At 38.0% G+C, this 26,029-nt stretch overlaps 1 protein-coding gene across 1 annotated transcript; it reads right to left on the reverse strand.

Moving 5' to 3' along the window:
* Positions 1-558: 558 nt before the first annotated feature.
* Positions 559-22,814, reverse strand: abhd15a (abhydrolase domain containing 15a). The gene is made up of 3 exons (XM_039756913.1): positions 21,482-22,814; positions 10,493-10,845; positions 559-2,775 (listed from the first exon to the last, which is right to left on the reverse strand). The coding sequence occupies exons 1-3, from the start codon at positions 21,968-21,970 to the stop codon at positions 2,193-2,195; spliced, it is 1,425 nt and encodes a 474-aa protein (XP_039612847.1). The 5' UTR covers positions 21,971-22,814; the 3' UTR covers positions 559-2,192.
* Between the last annotated feature and the right edge of the window lie 3,215 nt (positions 22,815-26,029).

A 26,029-nucleotide genomic window follows, 5' to 3' on the forward strand; every position in this document is an offset into this window, starting at 1 on the left:
GTACTTTTGATTCTCAGATGTCCCTTTGTGATCTAATATTTTAATTCCTACATGTAATACTTTACATTTACATCAAATACATTAAATTTCATCTGCCACAAATCTGCTCAAGGCTGTATGCTGTCCCGGTCCCTCTATGGATTCTACATTAAATCTGCTAATCCACCTATCTTTGTATCATCTGCATACTTAACCAACTTGTTACTCATAGTCCTATCTAAATCATTTATATATGTTAAAAATAGCGGTGACCCCAGCACTAATCCCTATGGAACACCACTCTTAACATCAGCCAATTCTGATAAGGTTCAAATTCTTTCAGAACTTCAAGATAAATAATATCATTAGCTCCACTTTGATCAGATCCTTTTGTGATTTCCTCATAGAATTCAAACATGTTAGTAAAACACAACCTCCCTCTTGTGAACCCATGCTGACTATTCAGTAAAACTCATGTTTTTGCCATGTGTTAGCAGTCACCTCTACACCTAAAAACGTCCTTAAAACTGCCTCTTCAAAACGTCTTTGATACCTCAGCTAAGACAACACACACATTCCTGGTTTTGCATTTTTTATTTCAAGACACTCTAAAAACATACAAACACATATACAAATGTCAAGAAACAACATAGAAACATTAGACATTCACTTAGAAGTGGCTGCATTTCACAAGGTATATCAAAATAATTTTAAAGCTTCTTTTCTTAATGTTAGATAGGAAACATGTATTTACCACCTACATGTAACTTAAAAAGAGTGTCACCAGGTGCTTATTATAAATCAAGAATGCATGAATGGAAATAAAAAGACAAACACTTTGGTATTTTTGCAGCACCTCTGTTGCCCATGACTCAACTTCAACTCAATGACATTTCCTATGGCTCTGTTTCTGTCTCTTGACAGTTTGTATTTATTATCTCTTGTGTATTTTCCTTGAATTGATACCAATATTTGTTCCTGAAATTAACCTCATTTTCCATGTCACAAAAAGTGTCTTGCTATGCAATCATCCATTCATTCATCCATCATCTGGACTCTATCCCACCAGCAATTTTATTAAGACAGAAGCCCAAACTGTAAAGTCCATCACAAAGAATGAAAAGTATACATATTCACATAAGATAACCAATAAAAACATCAGAATGACTTGATCTGTGCTTTTCGTTTCATATTGCAATGATACCATACTTTGTGTTATTTATATAATAACTTTGTAAATTCCCCTTTGGACAAATAAAGTACTAGCTATCTAATAACTTGGCAGCAAAGCCAACTGGTATTCTTTTGGCATTTCATAGAAGCTTGGTTGGGAACATTCAAAGTGACTTACAGTGTGTCCTACTTCATATTTCCTTTATTATTACCCAAGCCATCCCCCTCTGATCTGTCACACATTTTTATAGGTTATAACGCATTATTTTTTTTCCCACTTAAACTGGGATCCTGCCATCTTCTTCTACTGGGTAATGTCTCCAAAGTCTAAACATATCTCAGATGCTAAACATTTTTCTGTGTTTTTATTGCCTCTTGGCTGGCCTACTAACATTCACTCCTTAGAAGTCTCTCTAAAAAATCCCAAAAGTATTATTATGAGCCCCCAAGTGAGAAAAAATGCTACTGCCGTAGACAACAAATATCATAACTACATAACCTCCCAGGAGGACAAGTCACACTGGCTTGCAGAATATTTGTAAAGACTGCCATACTGACAAAGCTCTAAAATCAGTACAGGCCTAAATCACTTGTCCTGTACAACTCGACCGTGGTCTTCTGAAGCCAGTGTGGTCACTGCATCAAAACCTCAAAGCACTCTTGTCAGCAGATAGTCACAGTTCTGTGTTATCCTCTTGCTGTCCTTCGCCTTCAGTCTTTAATGTGTTGCCATTCTCCTATTCAGCTAGCTCCATTCCTTGGTCTTTGTCCTTGCCCATTTGATATTCTGGATCTGCTTATTTCATTTTATATTTAACATTTTAACATCATTTAACCACGGTTTTAATATTATATGTGCTGTAATGTGACCCACATGAGATAATGAAGTAACATCATCTTCTAAAGACCCACTGTTTAGCAAACCTGAGAGTGAAAGCAGAGAGACATCCTGCAGCTGGAGCCCCACCGATAATTTTACCCTCGCGTTGTCCCATGGCAAGTCTGTACCACGCACTTTACACAGGGCTGCCCTCTCACTGTTACCTTGTGTAGGACCTTTGCCAGTTGTAAATGTCATGAATGTTGTGAGAGCAGACTGCTTCCTTTTTGCAAATGCTCACACTGCGGCAAGGGAAGCCTTTAACATTGGACCCAACCCCTAATCCTCGGCGCCTGACAGCTAGTTTGGTCCTTTCCTCTGCTGCAAAAAACTCACTAGTGGCATGGAAAAACTCCAGCAATGCCTGGTGGCTCCACATGTAGCTTGAAGAGGAGATGTCTCTGTTGCTTCCACTGGAAATGAAACCACAATGCCCTCCAGTGCTGGTGAGAAGCAAGAAGAAATGAGGGTTGGTTTCAAAGAGTTCAAAGGGTACAGTAGTTGAAGGGTCACCACGGATTGGGTCATCCCGACTGCACAAACACAACACAGGAATAGCCACCTCATCCACATCCCGCAAAGGATCGTTGCGCTCCCAGTATGACTCCCAGGGAGAGGTGCTATAGCTCCCTTCTGCCTCCTTTGCTCCAGAGTGGCAGAACATGGCCTCCTCCGAGACCCGCAGTGAACAGCTGGAGAACAGCTCTTCCATGTGTATGATCTCACTCAGGGCCGTCGTGTATCTGCAATGAGATGTACAGCTATGTCAGAAGGGAGCAAACCAAATAAACCTCATTAGGGAGGACATTGGAGGAGGTTTGTCTGGGCAACACAGAGGAGCCATGAAAACTTCACTTCAGATGATAGTGATTAAAAATGAACTAAGCAAGCAGAACATACAGTACCAGAAAATCATAATAATGATAAATGTTTAATACTGAGCTTTGCATGCACACTGCTCATACCAAAATCCATCCACTTGTTAACCACTCATCTACTTTAGGGTTGTACCTATCCCGGAAGCAGAAAAACAACCATGAATTTGGATGCCAGCCCATCTCCTGAAACACTCCCACATGTCCCGAGATTCACTTATGCTGGGCCAGGTATGAATCAACAGTTAATCTAACAGGCACGTCTTTGGGATGTAAGAAGAATATCAAAGCACACACGAAAGCCCGTGCAGACTCTACAGGGGCAGTGCCAGTACTCAATTTTGTAATTTCATGGTCACTGCTATTTTGATTTCCTGTTCTTAGAACTAACACAGCAGTTGCTGGTGACATTTCCTTGCAGGTTATGACCTTTGATCATGACACAACAGTATAAAAGTTCAGCCATGAAAACATTTTCTCGTCCAAGCTGCAAATTCAAAACACAAATCTCTTATTACTTTTGCTAACTTCTCTATCTTTGATTCCTGGTATTTTTGACCTTTGCATGTCTTGTTTTGACCACAAATTTTTGTCGCACATTTTGGCTTAAATGCTTGTTTTAACAGATCTGGTTTTGACCCTTTTTCTGGCTTTTGTTTATCTCCTGGCTCGTTCTTAATTACACGGTAATCAACATGTTACAGTACCTGCAATTGTTTTCTTTGTTTTTTTTTTTTTGTGAGAATGAAATCTTCACTGGTGCACTTATGTATCTGAACAGGGTAAAGGGCACACAAGCGCCTTATTTTTTGCTACCAGCCTCTAAAAAGTCTTACAACTTTGATTACAAGTGACATTTTTTGACAACTGAAATGATGGTTCAGAACCACAATGTACAGCATTCATTCATTAACATTCCCAATTCTCCCTAATCCATGTAATGAAAAGCAGGGCCTGTCCAGGCAGCAATGGGCACATGGCATTAATCAGCTCTGAAAAGCATGCCAGTCCACTTCTGAGCATCCTTAAATCAGGCTAGTCTAGTGTTGCTAGTCCAAGCCTGCTTGTTGAAAGTTGCTCTGTAGATTGAATTACTGATCACAGTACTGTAAGTGGGCTCTCTCATCCCCTTCTGGAGTCTACTTTGTACACAGGCCATTATGGGTATGAGTGTGCAAGACACCAACAGAGCAAAACACGGGGGCAAAAACAAAACAACACAGAATAAGTCATTTTTGTACTGGTCAGCAGATTTCAAGAAATTTTTCGCACTGAGAAGTCACATTTGGGTAGGTCAGTTTATTAGTGCTTGTATTTTTAATTTACTATATAAGCACACTTTTCAAACACAAATATAATTTTTGAGCAACAAAACTAATTTTGGCCAGAATATAGGAAAATGTACACATATTTAAAATAGTTTCTCAAAGTTTATGTGGCTTCATAATAGTACGGAAAATTTTGAGGTTATGTCTATAAAATCACATAGCAAATAGAAAGCTGCAATTATAAAATTATTTAGTGAATTCTGTTTGAGTATCATCCAGAATGATGACTTTTCCACGTGGCAGGTTTTTGACCCTGGCTCAGTTCATAACGTGTTTTTCATGTGTTTTGCCGTGTTCATGTGAGTCTCCTCCCACAGCCAAACACGCGTTAATCAACTGATCATTGACCTCCAAAAATGCCCTTTTGTGAGTAGATGTGCCCAGTGATTGATGGGCATTCTTTCTAGGTCTGCTTCCACCCTTGTGTTTTAGATGATGACAAGATGGGTTCAAGGTCCCAGAAAACTGTAATTTAGATATAGAAAAGGTGGATTTATGCATTAGATATATTTGAATATATAAACAATTTTTAAACATTCAATAGCACCATTTATAGCTCGATTATCCGGGACATTCTTTTTTTAAAATACAGAGTGCCTTTCCCTACCTCGGCACAGTCTTGATAACACTAGTATACTTGTAATACCAATATAAAGGAAATATATAGCATGTTATTTCAATTTTACTAATGATAGATCAGTGTGCTTTTCTCAGCTAGAGATATGTTTTTCTATACTGTATTGAGCACTGCATTCATAGATAACAAGTGACCTTTGCTTTGAGCTTCTTTCAGGCCCTGTAAAAAACATTTTATATTTTGTAGGACACTATTTGGAATACTGTACTTCACCCATGGAAAACTGAGATATTCAATAAGAAAAGCTAAAATGAATTACAAAACTAAGTGTATACATACTCTGATGTGGAATAACATACATTCCTACTGTATACTGAAATTTATTTCAGTCTATAACATTTCTATTGCCAAAGGCTCACTTGGGCTTCTTCAATCCCACTGAAGCGATGTGTGTCTTGTTTTTTGTTACAACAGTATTGCCAGTCCTTAACATCACTGTAATCACAGATGTCATCTTCATCTACAGTATATGCTTTAGAACTACATGCTGATATACAAAAAAGCATTAGAGAGCAGCTGCAGTATTTGCAGAGAAGACTACAAGCTGAATCTGTACAATTTCACGAGAAAAAACAGTGGCTGAATGTTAGTTGCTGTTCCATTGAATTGACAAGGAGATTTGCTCAGGCTCAGCTATATTCTGCTCTGAAATTTTTCTATTTTACTTCTCTCTGCACATATATGTTGCACATACAGCAGCATGGAGTTAATGATGTTGCATCAATCTTTGTCATGTTGGAAGAAAAAGGCATTGCTGTCTTGTTGCATGTTTACCAGTTTGATTGATAGCTAGGGTTTCAGGCAATTGCATGGTCAGTGGAAAATCAGCGACCATGTGAAAAAAGCAGCACACCAATGGGCCACTACAATTGTGAAAGCCTGCTCTGGGCTGATGTCCTGTCTGCTAATTTATGCCAAGCATTGCACAACCATTCAATGACTCACTCCTAAACTATAATAAAAACAAATGACACAAATGGGAAATCCTGTTAAACCATCACTTGTCACATTAATGCATGTTAATTACCTCTTAATTGTAAAGGATGCTTTCTTCTAAACCCATTAAAAATGCATTTTTGCGTAAATTCCTGACCAATCTTCCCACTGTTCCTTCATTTTTCAGACCTGATTATTTCTATTTAGTTTAAATTTATATTGCACTTTCCTTATGTCCTAATTGCCAGCAATGGGAGCACTACACGAAATGTCTATATGCAGATTCTAACATTTCACACAGCATGTAGTCTTATTTCACTAAAGCACCACCAGCAAAAGGCTCCAAAAATATTTGAAGGCTGGCAGTATTGTCAGTAGCCTGATCACCCACAATGCATTTGAATCTATAAATAATCCTCTGTGACATACATATACTTTTGAAGTGAAGTGCTGAATAATTATCTAAACTGCAGGGATGTAAAGTCTTTCCCCTAGGAGCGAGAGTGTTTTTTATGTAGGACTGTACTAGATCTGAAAGAAACACAAAGGCAATTAAATATTCTAAATGCATATAATGACAATCCACAAGAAGCCATCTCATCACCTAGAAAAGTAATTTTAAGTTTTACTCTCCATTACATTAAGGGCATGGAGAGTGAGTGGCACAAATAAATTATGTCTAAATACATGTTTAGTGCTTATTATTGTCAGTAAGGGAGTGCTAGAAATGACATTCAAGAAAAATAAATGACAAGAATGAGAAGAGGTGGTATAATTCTGGAGAGAAATGAAGAGAAGAGAATGAAGAGAAAGAAACAACAAATGATAATAAAGTGGGATAAAGGCAATGACCAATAAGCAAAAACCATAACGGTAGACCGCAGCTCTGTCACACCAAGCAACAGACGGTAGTGTTAATGATGGAATTGAGACATGGCTGAATGCTTTCAGGAGTGTGTGTACCATTTAAACTGGTTATACTACCAGCCTCCAAAGAGTTTATTTTAATGGTGGTGAAGCCCTTCTGTATTAGTTACATTTATAAGGAAGTTATTCTGAGCGTTTCTTGGAAGAGTAAGGAGTGGGATTCAACTGCCAAACTATTTCCTTTAAGCCAGACAGAGGTTAAAAGGATTTAATACCAAGGAAAGAACCACTTGGGCCCTTAAAGTACCCTTAAGGAGCACTCTTCCTCTAACGTCTGTTGTCTAATCTGTATGTTTTACCACTGCAAATCAATGTTAAATGGTATCATTATCTTAAAGGACATGTAGATCCCGGACTGACATACTATCAGCGTGGTATCTACACAAAGTCCCAGTGCTTATCCTAACTTGACAGGGTCAATTATCTTGGTGTGAGTATGAAACAAATTTGCATCCCATAGGGGTTTGAGTGTTGCAAAATGTGGAGTAATTTCTAATTAAATTTAAATTTTCAAACATATTCTTAATGGACGAATATATGTGGTAAATAAATGGATTACCATTATTATCAAGTCAGGCACATCCGTTTCATTGGACTGGTGTGACATTAGATTAAGTAGCTATTTCTAATATTTTATTAGATTTGTACAGATAGCTAGGAAAGATGTATGTTTTCTTTTTGATTATTATATGGACTATGTTGTTACAAATATTATTCCATCATTTTTTGTACCTTGTTATTTGAATTCAGGGTTATGAATGGTTATTAGCCTATCAAAAGGTAAATATTTAAATTAATTTTATTTTTATTATTCTATGTATTTTATTTCATTCGTTATTTCAAAGTGCTTGGTATGGCCCTATCAATTTATTAAAAGGAAATCACCACGGACAACACTGTCAATGTCCTTCCCACTTCCCAATAATACTGAAAACCAGCTGTTACCCAGGTAGAGAAGGGGCTGGATAAGGGACAGAAAAGTTCACAGATTGGAGGGAAAGGGCTTACCTAGGCATCAAAATGTAGCTATTTCTTAACAGAGTAATTGGCAGTGCGTTATCCTACTTCTGAATCTTTCTAAGAAAGGATCAATTAAATATATCCTATATTTATGTTCATACCAGATATAAGCTACAAAAGGTTTGGAAACCGACCACTTGGTTCTGTTGTAGTTAGACACCATGGATTTTTCTGATTGTTTTGTCTTCAGGGGGAAACAGCTCATATGTGATACTGTGATTATTACTAACAGGACTTTTTTAAGGTTTCAAGTGTATAAATTGGTAGTCTTTTTAGATGACATACTGTAACATATACTTTCTACTGTGTTTTACACCTAGATTACACATTTTTCTCATTTTTCCTCAGGCTCATGTGGAGTGTAGAAATTATGTCCTTTATGCTGTCACCATTACAGGTGAGCTTTGTTAACGTCTTACTTTCAAGCCATCTCATAAAAACTAAAGCAAGTACCACTTTTCAAAAAATACAGTTAAAATGTTCCGTTTGTTAAGTGTAATAAACCAAAGGGGAGTAGTGAGATCTGACACTGGCCATCTTAAATTGTAAGCCAGAGCCACCAGTGGACATCTTAAGAATATTCATATATGGAAATGACCCAAAGCTCTCTCTTATTCAAAAGTAACACATTTTACTATTCATTAAAAGGAGGACCAACCAGCCACAAAAAACTTACTTTTTTGGTTACAAGACCTACATGCCTTTCTGTACTAGAGGTATGGATTCCACTATTGAATATTAAGTTGGTGACATACCTTGATATTTTTCAGTTACATTTTCAATATATGAAAATAGATTGGTTTTACTGTTTAGGCATCAAAACTGAACACTACATGATTCAATTTTAAAACAGAAAAGAAGGTGGCCATCAAATTATAACAATAATATTATTTACTTTTTACTGCTGTAATGGAATAATTTTAAAATAATTATATCATTAGTTTACTTTCTGCCAAGTGATGGGAAGCGAAAAGAAGGACAAAATCAGAACAGATGTTTGAAAGTGACTTAATCATGTATTTTGTAAACATTGATGAAGGGATGAGTGGACTTATTTATACAAAGAATTAAGTGTAGACTACTCTTTATCATTTACTGAGTCACCTTGTGACACAGTTCGATTAGTATAAATTTTAATGCATTGCACATTAGGCAAAAAAAAAAGGGAGGGTTTGAGACAAAATAAAATAATAGGAAACAGCTGGTGAGATACACTGGACAAGGAGGTCAGGTTTTCAGCATCCAGTAGATGGAATGATATGGGTCCTAAACCGAGGCCTCGCACAGAGGTTGGTGTTTGTACACTATAGCATAAATCTGCTATACAAATCATCCTGTGCTGGACACAGCAAGGTCGTCTCCTACTAAGGAACTAATGAGAACCACTTCTGCAGTGATTTACCACTAAGATAGCTGAGAAACCTTTCTGTAATAATGTCACTTACACTTGGGGAAGACAAAAGTTGAAGCTTATAAGATATACACTTGGGTCGCATGACCAATTGAGATCCAGTCACTTAGTCACTTTAATGTGCATCTGAGATCAAGTCACTTGGTCATTTCAACATGCACATGCTTTCTGGCTCCTTTCAAGAAGTCCACAACATTGCCAGTAAAAGGACAGACATACAAATCTGGGATTTTAATGAGATAAGATCAAAAAACCGAACTAAACTTGGCAGCTTGCACAGCAAAGCTAACAGTTGGGGCAACGGACACAGTAAAGGCAAGATGGCTGTGGAGTTTAGAATTTTTTTAGCTCCAACAGTCTAGTGTATCTAGTATAAATAAAAAGCACAATATTAATTAGTATACCATTAGTGTGTAGTAACTTATAGTGGAGGGGGTTAGAGTCATGCACTGCTAGTGTCAGCACAAATAGCAGATATTATCAGTGCAGCAGATAAACATTAGAAAAACTCACTGAAGCCTATATGTATAATCATCCCTGATATCTTCCATTTTTAGATAATCATCTGCTCACTTACTGTAGTAGGATCTGCCTCCTTTAACAGAGGTGTGCCACATGCAAACTTGTGTCTTCATAATGTTTTAATTGATACATGCTTCTTGACACACGTTAAGAACATTACTGTGCTACACTATAACACATGGTGTGTGTTCTAGTAAACTATATTATTTTTGTCATCTTGAATATTCAATTTATTAGCAGATCACCTTAATGTCTTAAAGGAGCCATATATGAAAAGCAATATTTTTCATATTGCATATTAGTTTTTTTAAAAATATTTATATTTTCAATGTAGTGTAACTCAGCCTGCAACATTTGTTTTTGTGTTTGAATGGATTGCTGACATTTGGATATCTTTAAATGGTAAAAAAGTTAAAGGTTAATTCCACGCCAAAAAGGAAAGGAGGTTAGAGATGCACTGTTTTGGGTGTATAGCCGTCATCAGGTGTGTAACTGAAAATGGAAAGAGCAGTTAACATATACCTGTATAGGAGAGGAAGAAGGGAATAAAGTCCATTCAGATGAAAGCAAAAATGATGAGAGTAGGTGAGAAAAAGCTGCCACTAGATGAGATGAAGGCATGAGAATGTAGTCAGTTGTGGGGACCTGGAGAAATATGCAATCCTAGGCTGAAAATAAGTGTAGATTCTTCTGTTTAAGAACAATGATAGTTGGCTGTGGTTTTTTCCCCTCAGTAACTCTACTCCTAATAATAAAAATTACATCTGATGCTCAGTCATGCAGTACACACAATAAATATACAACCTGCTGAGGCAGATTTTTTGGTAAAGCAACAAGGGCCAGTGGTATATCCAAGGTGGTCCACTCTCAAACCAGTCCTGGCAGCGGAATATGGGTGAGATGCAGGCAGCAGCAGTCATATAGCTGGAGGAGCCACACTCGCCCAGATAGGACAGAAGAAGACCAGACCCTGTGCTTTCACTAACAGCATATAAGCGCCCTGAAGGATGTCTGTAGCGGATGTAGCGTATAGCCTCTCTGAGGTCAGAAGGGTCTCCGAACTGCTGGAGTCGAGGTGTGCTGAGAGGTGTTCCATTCTGGCTGCGTCGGTTAAACACCACTGGCAGGTAACCATGGTCCAGAGCTGTCTCACATAGCTACAGACAGAGAGAAATGGAGAGAGACAGAAGGAGAGAACAAACATCAGAGGGCTTAAAAAGGCAGGAAACAGTTCATGTTCTAACTGGGCCACAGCTAACAGGAAACAAAGATGTGTCACATCAAAGAATATGTGTCATTCCCCTACTGCTTTAAGGTGCAGGCTAAGTTGACTGGAGACTCCAACATAAGTTAGTGTGTTTGTGTGCGTGAACCAAGCATGTGTTAAACTAGTTTGCTATTTAGGGTTGGTTTCTGACTTGTCCCAAGTCTCCTTGGATAAGCTAGAGCTCCATGCAAATAAAGAATTAAAATGAATAGGTTTTTGAAAATAATAAATGATGCCATTTTACTTTAATTTGACAGGTGCGTTTTTGCTTTTCACTTTCTGAATGCCTGAGGCCCTGTAGTAACTGAGAACTAATATGATAAATGAGAGACATCTTTCTAATTCTTTTCTTTTTTGCACTACTCTTGCTCAATGGTGTTTGTGCTTTCACCATGGGAATCAACCTCACTTTCCCAAGCCAACCACTATCAGGTAGTTTCCACCTGAAAGAACTAAATAGCAAGAAAAAAGGTGCACAAACATTTTTATTTATGTTATTTGTATGTTTTATTTTTATTCTATTATTGTAAAGAACTTTGGCCACAGCATTCCTATGTTGTTTTAAATGTGCTATATAAATACATTGACACTGACATTGACATTTTATTCTGCCTCTTCTCTTTCTTTTTTTAGCCAAAGGGGAACTTGCCTCTTTTTCTGTAAATTTTATTGGTTCTGTGAAATGAGTTCAAAGTTACAATTCTGATTCAAAATGATTGCATGTTGTCTGGTTCAGTTTAATAATACTTCACTATAGCTATGCTATATGCCTTGACTTTCGCAAATGCTACAAGAAACGTCCACTCATTATGTCTTAGAAAACATAACATAACCTTAATAACAAATCCCTATGCAGAATACATCCTCAGATGCGGCACCATTCCATCACAGAACCCACAAATCTACACTCTCAAGAGAACAGTTTAGAACTGCGAAATAACCTTAATCAACATTATTGTTCAACTACTGGAGAATGAAACGTAGGAGGAGGTGGTGAAAACTGTAAATCAGTGTTCTTCAACCAGTGTGTTATGGCCCACTAGTGTGCCATGGAAGCTACCAAGGTGTACCATGGAAATAACAGTGTAGCGTACCTGGGTCTGAACCTGAGAGGGACAAGCTCTGCAGGAGGTCAAGAACTGTCTGAGGAGGATAGGACTACCTAGAGAAGCTGGCATAAAAGCAGCTCCGTGATTACTATGTTGCAGACGCAGCACATAGAGCACTTTGGACATATCTGCTGGCTGCTAGAATCAATCTGGCCAGGTGTGGGGTTGCCAGTGAGTCTCATAGGCCCAGCAGACAGTGGGCATAACAGTTGTCTCTGAGGCAGAAAAGGGCATGCAAAAGGGATGAAGCAGGTGCGAGATGCCACGAAAGTGCTCACTAAGTGCTATGTCTGCGAATGCTGTGTTTGTTACTGTCTTCTCCGGTAGTCCCACCCCTTCAGACAGTTGAGCACGTGTTTGAGATATAATGAATTTGTGGTTAGTAAAAATAGTGGTGTGCCTTGGGATGTTTTTGGTTACAAAACATCTACCACCACAGAAAAAAAACTGGCAAAATTATATAATACTACAAAAAATAAAACAAAAATACAAAGAATCCAATTTCAACTTCATTATAAATAAATGTAAATTATGACATAGTAAAGGCTAATGTCTGTCATGTTAAATATTGTAATTAAATAGCGCATTAGTTATTTCAAAACTACAATTTGGATTTTGTGAGATGGTTTTACTGTGAAGAGGTGAAAAGATTAAAATCACGTGACTTAAACACATTGAAAGTGAGAATTCTATTGATCGAAGTGGTGTAGCTACGAAGGACGAAGAATTGTGGGAAGTCGAGGAGCAAAGCCCTGCCCATTGACGCATGCTACTGTACCTGCATGTTAAGAACTTGAAAATGGAAATGCAAAGTGGAAAATGAAAATTCAATGAGCAGCAGGTGGCACCAGTGCTTATTTGCATTTTACTTACATATTGCTGCTTAGCCTGAAAATAAAATTGTAAATGGTGTTATTTTATTGTATTTTTAATTTTTGCAGCCTTCTTGTGCATAGACTTTGAATATGAAATTGCAAATGGTGTTATTTCATTTTATTTTTAATTTTTGCAGTATTCTTGCAACTACACTTTGAAAAATGAAATTGCATTTTCATTTTATAATTTTAATGTCCTTTTCTGCAGAAAATACCTCCCATAGCAATGGAAACCACTTTGCTGCTGTAACAAAATGGCTCATTTTATATGTATATGGTGTTCCAGATCTAATTATGCAATTTTCATTACGCAATAACTTATTAAGTTTACTACATACAAAATCACCTGAAAAATACCGGACCATCGAGAAGTGTGCGAACTGATGACATAAAGAATCGTCTTTGCGCCGAACTGAAATCGTGCCCGCATAAATCAAAGTCATTTAGATAATCTGGATCTGCATAATTAGATCTGGACCACCCTGTATGATGTGATATAAGTGTTTTCTTTTTTATTTTTCTGGTACAAGGAGCTTGAGACAGAAAATATAAGATAAAAGTATAGGGTTTTTGATGAGAACTAACTGGATAGTGCACCCAACAGATTTAAAAAGTAGTTTGTTAAAAGGGAAGTCTAAAAGGTACAAAGATTTGCTTTTTTGCTTATGTTCCTACAATGATTGTTTACTTACTTTTTATGGCTTAAAAAGCTAAGCGCAGGATATGAAACAAAGTCTCAGAGAAAACATGCAAGTTTTTGGCCTTGAACTTACATAACTGTAAACAGCACTTTAAAGCTACAAACAAGGGTAATCTACTATACTTGTAATCCTGTGACTCTATTTTCAATCCTGTACATTTAAAACCTGATCACTAGTAAAGCCCTAATATAACATTTAAGTGGGGGACCTTGTGCTTTAAAGTTAATTTTGAACAGATTGTCAATAATATATGTCATCCATTAACAACTGCTACAGTATTTCTATGTCAATCAGCACATCTGAATGATAGTTGCTACCTAAAATTTAGCAACTCTGAATATTAAAGGAAAGAAATTATTACTAAAGACATAAATATAAGTATTCTATATAAAACCTTTGTTTATACAAATAAACTAAATAGATTTATTGGGCATAGAAAGGATACACTTTGTAAATTGAGCAAACTATATATATATATATATATATATATTGTCACACACGCGCATGGGGGGCAGCTAAAGGGCTTGAGTGAAGGCAGTTCGGAGGCATGCCGGGATGTGGCAGAGTACACTGACTCTTTTTCTCCCTTGCCTGTAGACCATTCCCGAGGGATTCCACCTGGCTCTCCTGACATCACTTCCGGGACCGAGCCAATGGAGGTCGACCACACCAGCTCCAGCCCCTCTGATGTCACGTCCGGCTGTGATCCAATGGTTGAAGACAACGTGTTTGATCCTTATGACCTCACTTCCTGTCTTCCCCTTTAAAAACCTGCCCCTTTTCCCTTTTTCCTCAGTCTCGTTTTGGACTCTGTTGTATGTACTTCAGTGCTGGTTATTTTGATAAAAATGACTTTTGCAGCCAGGATACCATATTGCACGGGTGGCTGCCCCAAACCTTTATCTGTCTATGTCTCGTTTTGTGGCTATATATATATATATATATATATATATATATATATATGAAGGGGGCTACATCCTTTTAGAAAATATAACAACAGGAAGCAACAGGTTCACTGCCTGCTTATTCATGTACAGTATGTCTGTCTACAACCAGGGGATGCAGAACTGAATAAAGCAATGCAGGAATGCCCCTCACCAGATTATTTTGTATATATGTCTTGGCGGTTTGGCTGACTTAATGGTTAGATGGCAAAGAGATGTGCAGTAGTTGACAACTAGACATTTCTTACATTTGTTGTCTGATTCTTGGTCAATAACCTGTAATTGCACTGGCGACTGCTTTTGTCCTTTAATTATGATGTTAATCATAGTGAAAATCTGTAATACAAAGAACCACTTAACTGATTGGGTGCACAGTATGTTTACTAAGGACTAAAGGGGCTGTGTGCAGCACAGGTCACTATCTGTGTGAGATATGCATATTTTCCCTGCTCTTGTGTCTATTTTTTTCTACTCTAGAGTACTCTGGTTTCCACCATTTTCCCCAAAAAACATCTAGGTCTGACCCTGAATGGGATTAAGCAGGTTTGAGAAAGATATATTCTTTTATTAAAGGCCTTGTATAGAATACTGATTTACTGTTAGCCATAATGCATTGCTGGCAATATTTTAAAACATTTAGTACAAAATCAATGACTTTATATTCACCAATGACTTTGTATTATGAGTTACAGGCTGCACATTGTTATATTATTGTAACATATTCTCATTCTGAACACAGACTTCTACATTAATTCCCAACCTAACAGTTAAGGGGATATATGTTTCAAACAACACTATGGCAGAGATGGGGTCTGCTGTAAGCTCTTTCTATTGCTCATCTCTGTCGTTGTCCTTGTAACTCAAATGCAGGCTGGACACACAAGTACCAGGAGCTGAGTTAGAAATTTGCAGGGAATATCCTACCACGGTACAGTGACAGGCTTGCATATTGGAAATGTCACAGAAGTGATTGATTCTATCATAAAACTTTACTGAGGTCATAATCTACATAAACCATCCAGCAAAACACAAGAACTCTGTCACTAATGTAATATATCAGCAAAGCTTTACTATGGTTTATTCCAAACAAGTATAACAACAATTTTCCAAAAATAAAATGTGTATCAACCTGTCCCAGAAACAGCACAAATGGCTTTATGAAATCATCCAAAAACAATCTTAATCAGGAGATATTTGTATTGATAAAGGAGCTTACCAATTAATAAAATATTTAATTTTCTTTACAAAGTTAATGGTAAAAGACAGTAGATGAAAATAAATCAAAACTATTTCAAAACCAATAGGGTGAACACAGCCACTCTAACTCATGACACTTCTATGGTAAAATTAGAAAAACTGTACATTTTCCTTCACTTCAACATGATCTAAGTCCTCCACTAAATGTGTTTGAAGCTATGCATAGGATAAACATAATTCAGGTTATTCTTTATGCATGGGTGCTTTGAATTAATTATGATGAAAAACAATATCCACTGTTGTGAACTTTACCAAGATTACATATTCTTTTACTTCTCCTGCCTGAATATACTGTGGAAAACTATGGCTCCAACTGTCTATCTGACAGAGTGGTCTAAAGGAGGCAACAGACTGTACGAACAGCCAAAGCAGTCTTAGATTAAACAAGCCATTTCATTTGTTTCCTGTAGCAAAGCCTGTGTTGAAATCCCATTTTAGCTCTGTGCTTTTTGTATTTGAAAATGCACATTTCTGTCAAGTAAAGCGAAAGGCCAAAGTAGTCAAATGCAAGCAAACAGCACAGCACTAAAACTTCCACTTAAGAACCTACTGTGAGTGCAGTCAAACTATGCAGTGAGTAATTGTAAAGAGAGGATGTCTTTTGTTTTTGCATGAGGGCTCTCTTTGAAAAAACAGGCTCCAAGGTTTGTAAAACCATACTTCCTCTCTATGCAACAATTGTCTTTTAATTTACTCGCACTATTGACCAACTTAAGGGGTATTCAAGAGGAGTGGCTCTAAACCATAGCCTGCTTCAGAGTCTACAAAGCCTGAAATTAATGATTTCCCTTGAAAATGTGCACCCTTGTGGTTTTAAAAGCTAAGTGTTTATACCGTAGATTGAAAAAAAAATCAATGCAGTTAATAAAGAGACGGATGTTCTTATTTCAGCAAAGCAGGTAGGCTTTTCTATTTGCCTTTCTGTAGGCTACTTTGAGCCATCATACAATTTCACCTGCTATGCTGAACCAAAGGCTGAAAATGATGTGGGCCTCATTTCTGTGGCTTATTTGTCTTGTGAAATGTTCAGGCACTTGGCTAACAATTTATGGCCTGGTGTAACTATACATAAAATGAAATTCTGAATATAATATAAACAAATAATTGTTCATCTTGCTCCCTCACTGACAGATAGACTGGGATACTACATTCCACAAGACCTTAATTGGGGGGACTCTAGAAGCAGGCTTCCTTTAGGCTTTCACTGGCAAAAGGTGAGGATCTTCCCTCATTTGGTAAAGTCCTATTTGCAAACACAACAAAAATATATCCAATATCTGAATCTAGATTGCACTAGACTTTGTGCACATTTAGAGGATAAGGAGATAAACTAAAGCCACGATTCAGTCTTTGAGGCTTGTTTTCTTGTCTAATAATAACGAATGTTGTCCCAATATTTTATCCATGTAGGTTTTAAAAGCTATCACAGTTTCTTATTCAACCACATAGCATGGTGGTTTATTTCACATTCCCACAATACATTTTGTACACAAGTGCCTCCTGGCTTCTCCTATGTGCTTAAGTATATAATTCATAATTTAACTGAAAGAACTGTAATACATCAACTTTCAAATTCATCGATTCCAGCTCATCATCACGAGGAGGCAGTGCTTATCCTTATAGCACTAAGAGCAGAGCCAGAAACAACAATGAATGGAATGTCAGTGGCAGAGCACACACACACACTTTCACACTAGTCCAAATTAGTGCCTGAAATTAACCTGGCACATATATTTGAGGTATGTGAGAAAAACAAAAGCAGCCAGAGAAGATCCACACAGAAATATGGAGAACATGTAAACTCCAAATAATTGCCAGAATTCTGAAGCTTTCAGCCAGCAGCACTAACCATTGAGCTGTTGTGCCACGCAACATAAAGTATATGATCTAATGCCTTTTATGAATTTAGAAAGCCTGGATTTAGTCCTCACATAGCTATTTCATATAGTTAAAAATTAACTGTCCTTAGCTTTTTAGAGTAGGACATGTACTTTAGTCAGTTTCATTTTGTCTCCCAGAGATAGCTTCTAGCACCAGTTTATATTTTTATCCATCATTGCTGTGACCATAATTGCACCTTAATTGTACACTAAATATGATCCTTCCAGAACATTTATGTAGAACATCCATAATTTTGGAGACTCTGTATTGCACAATATATAGTTCTCCGTGACTGGCAAACAGGCAGTGTGAATAATCTATTTCAAATAAATGTGGAATGACAGTAAACTTTGATAACTTGAAAAAACTTTTTTTCTATATTTTCCTTTTCACTAAACAAATGTTAAAGGGACACCTAACTCTTTCCTCCTGTTTTGATAATAAACAAACGTGTAGCAGTGTAATGTTACTTTCTTTTATTTTTGTATTGTGAGGGGGTAGTTACAGGAACTGCTCACTCTCCCTAAAATATGTCATCCTTTTTTTTAGTGTAGTAATTACTACTCTAATTGATAATCTGATATAGAAGAGAGTAATAAATCTCTACAGCTAATGTTAACAGTATAAAAACTGCATAATCTATCCATCCATTTTCAGAACACAGTTAACCCATTACAGAATCACAAGGAGTAAGTACTATTGCATCACAGGGTACACTTCAAAACATTCATGTGGTGAAGGTTTGAGCCTTTAATCAACACAACATGCAACTCTTTCAGCTAAAGGGTAAAACTGGAGTACTGTACCTTGTCTGAAAAAAAACTTGTATTTTAAATACAAATATACAGAGAGTGTATATGAAGATGCTATAGTGAGGTTGGGAGCATTGCCACACCCATCACATGACAAACCATCTATTAAACATAATGCATGTCCAAATTTGTTAGACAGAAAAAAATCCTGTCTCCCTCTGTCTTCCTTTCTTGCTCTTGCTCTCCCTCTCTCTCTCTCTCTCTAGTAATAATAATATATAGTACACATAGTGTTATATATATAATATTTAAATATTGATGTGTGTGTGTGTTTGAGGGTATGTATTTATACACACTCACACACCCACGTTATACATCCTTTTACTTTAGAGGACAATTGCCTGCCAGACTAATTTAGAATTTTAAAAGGGTCAGCTTCCGTAGTCACAACAATAACAGGAAAAATAGCATCAGGATACGTGCTATTCATCTTGTTTGCAAACTATTTTAAAATCATTTTAAAGTAAATATAGACTTTCTACCAGTCAAGACACTCCTTAGTATACAACATCAGAGGCAGACAAAGTTATACAAACCATAGAGCTACTTCAGTTTTGCAGCACATGCAGAGAGAAGTGCAGATGACATACCATGGTCTTGAAGCACTATTGTGGCTGTCCATTTTGTCTGTAACCAGTAGCCCATAAGTTGCTTGTGAGAATTGGCCTTTTATCTCAGAGTTTAGTGGTAGAGGAACACCAGAGGCCAGTAGAAGAAATTCTAGCCTCCACCAAGTCATTATCTTAATCCATTTAATTTGGTTTCAGGCATATGTGGCTAGAAGCCTGTCCTGTAGAAACAAACTCTTGACAGGCTGTCAATCTATAATTGAGCTCACCTCCACATACATTAACACTCACTCATAAATGGTTAGTGTAGATTTACCAATTAACCATACATATTTAGGATGAGTGAGGAAACCTGAAATACCCAGGCCAGTAAACAGGAGATGTAAACAGTGACCAAGCCAGGACCCCAAACCCAAAACCTGGAGTTGTAAGGCAGCAGATTAAATAAACTACAATGTTGTGCCACTTCATCTTAGTATTCAATTATCTAATTTATTGCTCCTATCATTCCTAAGAGTTTAATTTTGTTTTGCAAGAAACTCAGTAAACATGAGCACTGCTTTAATGCCATTCTGGCAAGTGGATGCAGAGCTATCAATAAGGACAGCACATTTAACACATTTACGCTCTTTACTTATTTCCTTTTCCTTTTACGAACTCATGTTACAGGTAACAGTGTGCTTCATTAATTTCTATTAAATATTGTCCTTTACCAAAAAGAACACTTAACAGAAGGTAGGCACCAGTGTTCCTAATGGGTGCTGTTAATCCTCTTCCATGTACATCGTCTGTGCTGAACACCATCACCATGCTGCTTTAATAAACACCATTGTACAAGAAGTGAAAAATAATCCTTAATAAGTATCTTGAGTAAATCTACTTCATTCCTGTAAATTAAACATAAACTCTTTGTTAACTTCCTTAATAAAGTGTGGTGCAAGTGGGATCCAAAGTAACTCTTGCTTAGATCTGAAATTTGTTGTTCTTTTTCTTTTATAATTTTAACAGAAATGTTCAATTTCCCATTGTAAAATGGAAAGGGGGGGGTGTGTCTCTGTTTCTCTATCTTGTTATACTGTGAATGAATTTACTTGTGTTGTTTGACTCATTATAATAAAAGTAATAAAGGCTGAATGGATAAATGGCTAAAAAGACGGTGCTGAAAAAAATATATATATATCTTTTATTTAAAGTATAATTAACTCTGACACTGAATATGTAAATTGGCACAATAAATAGGGACAAAATAACACGTCTGATTAACACAGATTGCCCCCAATTGATACACTAGTTGGAATGAAAACAAGACCCCAAAGCAGGCTACTCCAGGACAGAGTTTACAAACCCCTCCCTACACCCTCCTCCCCACCGTCTTGTGAAATAGCTGTAGCAGCTGGATACGGCTTCTAATTCTGCGACTAATCCCACAGGACTTGCTTCTGTAGTTTTACAAAGACTCCAAAAATGTTAATGCGCTTCAAGCCATTATCAGCAGTATTTGGTAGTCATTAGAAGAACTTAAACACATATGAAAGGCAGGTGGAATACTCATGCGATCTGTCTAATGGCAAAGACGAGGGGAGCTGTCTGGCTTTGACTCTTCGGGTTTCATTCTCCCCCTTAGAGTGGACCACTGTTGTAATTCCCTTATCTGTTTATAAGATTTATTTCCTTTACTGTACTTGTCCTTACATTCTGTACTTAAGTGTCCGACACACTATTCTGTACATTTACCAACAGTATTTTCTGTGTGTGCTTGTGTGTGTGTGTTTAATTGTGAACATGTTGCAGACGCATTCAGCCATGCTTCCTGAAATTGCTCTGTTGTAGCACCAGGAATAATACAGTGGTTAGCGTTATTTTCACGTTTAACACCAGAAATCTTCTTTATGGAGTTTGTACCTTTCTTTGTTATGTGGGTTTCCCTTTAACATCCCAAACAAGTAGATGCTGAATTAACTGGAAGCTGAAAACTGGCCAGGAGTTGGTGAGCCCGCTACTAAAATGCACTGGCTCTGCCTTGTGTCCAGTGGTGCCAAAATAGGCTCCTGTTCTCTGGGACCCTAAAACCAGATTACATCAGCTCAGAAAACTGATGGATGTTTTGCACTCAGAAGCCTCAATGGCACTACATTCCTTATCTTTCAAAAGTTTTGTATTATGGGTATATCGACAAAGACACGACTCAAAGTTAGAAGTTCACCCCTGGCTGCCTGATTCTGAGAAGGTCATTTGACTTTTCTAGGTTCATTATGAATATGCCTATTTTTGTAACATCTGGATGGCACTAATAACGCAGATATTTGATGTCCTTTTGTTACTATTTATTAGTGGCTCCCAATAGTAGTTCTAACACACCATCCCCTAAAATGTCTTACCTTGACTGTGTTCCTGGTAAGTCTTCCAAATGAGTTGGGGATGATCACTAGAACTGGAGCAGTTGAGTTACTGGATGCCCTCCTCCTCCTGTGCAATGCTGTCCCTGGCACAGCCCAGTCTAATGCTACTAGACCTTCATCACTCATTTGTAGACAGTCTCTTATGAAGTGAATTTTACCATCAACTGGCCAGCAGGTATTGAATATAGTTTGCAGGAAGGGGCTAGAAGTCCAGTTCCAAGTCCAACTTAGGCTGGTCCAGAAGCCGTGGAAGGTAGTGCAATGCTTGATGAGGTAGTTGGCCAAAGCTGAAGGTTTGCAGATGAGTAAGATGGCATCCTTAGAGTCATCACTTAAACTGGAACTTGGATGGCCCCTTAAGTGGTCCTGTAAAGATGCCCTAGCTTTCCCAAATGCAAGGTGCTGTTTAATAGCCCAAAAGCAACCAATGAAGATCAGTATGCACAACACACACAACAATTCGAGCATTGTAGAGCAGAAGAGATGTGTAGCGTCCTAAATCACACTTAGTGTGCAGGAGCCACCAGAAAAATAGTATTCAAAGGGACATTATACTGTATGTAGTGGAGGTAGCAGAAGAAACTATCCTAAATTATGACCAGTATTCTGAAGGAGCCATATACTGTATGTGTCCTAATTATGATCGTAGGTGTGAATAAGCACCACAATCAGGATGACACAAATCAGAACCACAGCACTTGGCACGTACCATATGGCCAGCTTTGTAAAATGCATTAAGTAGAAGCAACCAAAAACACAGTGTCCTAAATCACAAGTGGGTCGTTACCACATAAAATTGTATGGGTGTTCAGCCTCTCAGTTCCTTGTCCTGAAGTCCTCATGTTTCAGAAAAATGCAGTTCAACTGAGTAGGTAGGTTATGCCGATCTGGAAAACAGAGGACCTTTCTTCAAACATCAGTAAATGGAGGTGATAATTAGTCTGAAACCATTCTCTTTAGGTTACGCCTGATCTGTTTCAATCGAAACATCGAAGTGCTTTGCGCGCGTTCTCAGCAGCTGCATCTTCACACGACGAGAAACGCTCAAAAGCAAATTAAATAAATAAATTTAAAAAAAAACGCGTCCCTCAGACGCACTTTATCTCTGCAATTCCCAAAATGCAGCGCCCGTCGTAAGGTAGACTGGTATCGATAACTGTCATTTGGTGTTAACGTCCAGGACAGGTAAAGCTCACGTCCCAGTGGTCACCGGGATCCTGACTGGACGCCGACTGTCTCGGCTCCGCAGGCAGAAAGGTGAGAAGTCCTGCCGCTTCGAACAGCCGCGCGCTGGAGTGACAATGAGACGCACCAGTAAGATAGAGGAGGGGCGAGGGTGGGCGGAGCCACTGGGACTGGCCTCGAGCTACTCGTTACGTCAAGGCGCTGCGGTCAGGGCAGAAGGCGAAGTAGTCGTCGGAACCCGCGTACAAAGAGGAACGGGGAGCAGAATTACACATTTGTATTGACATAAAAGCTGGCCGTGGTTCACGAAATGACGAAGGCGCGAAACACCGCGGAGCAAACACGATACCTCGGAGAGGGAGATACGTGTACTGCTATGCAAAAATAGCGCACAAGAGAGAGCGAACAGTGGAGGGTGTTTGTGTGCGCGTGTGTGTAACATGCGCTGTCCAAGTTTGTTTTAAATCAGCCTGGGACGTGTCTTTTAAACTTGTTTATGAGATAACCATGGTGACTCAGCCATGGGTGTGCCACGGGCTGCCAATGCCTGCCAAATGAGACGATCTATAAAGATTAAAATCCAAAAAGTGTTACGCAGCCTCAACCTGGTACAACTGCAGATTAAAAACAACACATGTACATGCATAAAACACGTCGACGTCTGTAGATGGCGGGTATGATATGTTTACAATTATATATACATATATATGTGTGTAAAATCGTGTAGCAAACAGCGTTCATGTAAATTTTAAATGGCACACATTTAAGATTTACAGTGCTAGCGAATATAAACTGGATTATGCAAAATAGATAATTTTTAAAAAATTACTTTTCCATTAACAACAAAGACAGAATGTACCAGCAGTTATGTTGTGCTGTGATTATTACATCCTTTTCTGTACTGTAGGATTAGTATTTCATTATTTTTAGGAACTCTAGATTGTGCCCACTAATTTCTTAATTGATTTGGACTTGATCTCACCACAGTTGCATTTATTTTGCCGACGCTTGTATCCAAAGCAACGTACAACATTTCTTTTCCTTTTCTAATTGGAGCACAAGCAGGTGAAGTGACTTACTCAGGATTACAGTGTCAGATCAAACATCAGGATTTGAAGTCCAAAGCCTTAAGCTCTGCACCACACTGCCTGCTACTATATGCATACATATTTGTCCTTGTAAACTGATCTGTGGTCCAGGTATGTCCTACTTCCTCCCTTCCTATGGAGAGTCATGTCATGTGTTTCAGATCATTAACCCATATGCTCCTGTATATGGAAAATCTGCAGCGAGTCACTCCCTGCCTTGTGTTGATATGTCTGTATCACTGTCTATGCTGAATTTTGTCATGCAGTTGGTTAGATCTCTGAATAGCCCAGATAGACCGGGTCTGTTGAAACAACTCCAACCAAGGACAATCAAATTACAGCAGCCCCCTCAAGGACATTGCTGTGGTAGTTCATTGTGTAAGAACCTGTCGAGGGCAATAAGGGGAGTTTGCCTGTCAGTCCTTGATTAATTATGAATAAATTGAAGGATAAGTTCAAGGAAAGGCTGACAAAGTGGCCGATGAACATGTCAACAGTATATTGCCCCCCAACTCTGGGATGCTGGCCAAATTGTCGTTATCACATTCCATTGTCCTGTTCACTGTAGCCATTGTTAAGACTGCAGTTAATATAAAAAATGCTTATATAGGTTTTAAGGTCCTTGGAAATGAGGATTTAAGAGCTTTTAAAGTTGAAAGTAACAGCAATAGAGACTGGTCAATAAGATGAGAATAGATAGACATTCCTCTGGCTCCTTAAATGTATAAAACAGCCGTGAGTAATGTGGACAGCATCTACAGAAGGCAGAGATTTTCCATTTTATATATCACCTAAAACAGTAAAGCCTGTTACTCAAGTTTGTGGATTTGGGGTGTTCTCAATTTCGATCCTTTCTCAGCCTATGGTTATCCATCTGTCTTCTCATCTCCATGTGTACCCTCATTTTCTTCCTCTCAGTTACAAGTATGTGTTAGCTGCATAGATCACTGGGGTAATTATTTGAAAGCCTATAGTTCCTAATTCTAAGTCCAGCTAGGGCCCTGAGCCAAGACATTTCAGTTTGGAGGAATTTAACCTTCAGCTGCCATAACACATGCTCAAGACACAAATCTTAATCCAAAACTGTGTGAAGTTCTTTAGTATGTTTTTCTTCAATATAAACTTGAGTTATATATCAGCCAGACAGCAGTTTATATATTGCTTCACAGCCAAGTGAGTCTCTTTTTAGTAAGTGGCTCTTATCACGTTTTCAGTACCTAATGATACTTAGTGAAAAACACATCCAACTCTGAAGAAACTGGCAGTCAACACGAAGATTGCTTCTTCAGAAAAGTATTACAAGAGTATGATTATTAGCTTCTTTAAGGGGCACCATTCTCTCTGAGTTTGTCCGGGTTTTCTGCACATGTACAAAAAAGACACGTAAGTTAGTTTGATTGTTAATTCCAAACTGGCCCCTGTGTGGTGTCAACTGGCACTGTCTTCAGAGCTGTTTACAGCCTTGCACCCAGTGCTATGTGCAGGTAGGCCAATGCCCACTCCTTTACCCTGTGTCTGGTTGGGCAGGCTTGAGAATATTATGTAATGTTATAAGGCGAGAATGCACCCAAACATTTCTTTTCTCCAAAATGGAATGACAGTGGATTTTGTGTTATCCCACACTCCTTTGATGATTAGAATAGGACACAGAGGTAAATGCTATTTCATCACAGCTCCAAGGACCTGAATTAAGTTTCTTGACTTGCTGCTCTATCAATAACATTTTCAAAGCTTGTCTGTGTCCATGTGGGTTGTCTCTTAGTATGCTGGTTTACTTTCACATCTGAAAGACATGTCTGTTAGGATGATTGGTGTGGCTAAAATGATCTGCTAGTGTTCAGAAATTGATGGATGAATGAATGGGGAGGTTTGCTTAAGTGTGCTGTGTGATGACCTGATATAACAATATAAGAAAATATGAAGTCAGACAAAAAAGAAGAAAACATTCAACTCATCAAGCTGTTTTGGTTAGCAAATAGATAAGTTGTCACAATATCCTATCCATACACTATTTAAAAATGTCTATTTTTCTTCTTCAGCTACAGTTTGTTGCACAATGCCATGAATCTTTGTGTAAAGAATTTTTTTCTTATCCTATCCAAGGCTGGCTCCCGTCTTGAACCCAACACTGTTGGGAGTGACCCCGGTGTCAAAAAATAAATGGGACTTGTCTGGCATTTAATATTACACATATTATACAGGTGACATATGATGCTATATATGAATGATTTTATTTTCTAACCTGCTTAGTCTG

This window comes from Polypterus senegalus, chromosome 6 (genome assembly GCF_016835505.1).
Source record: "Polypterus senegalus isolate Bchr_013 chromosome 6, ASM1683550v1, whole genome shotgun sequence".
Lineage (NCBI taxonomy): Eukaryota > Metazoa > Chordata > Cladistia > Polypteriformes > Polypteridae > Polypterus > Polypterus senegalus.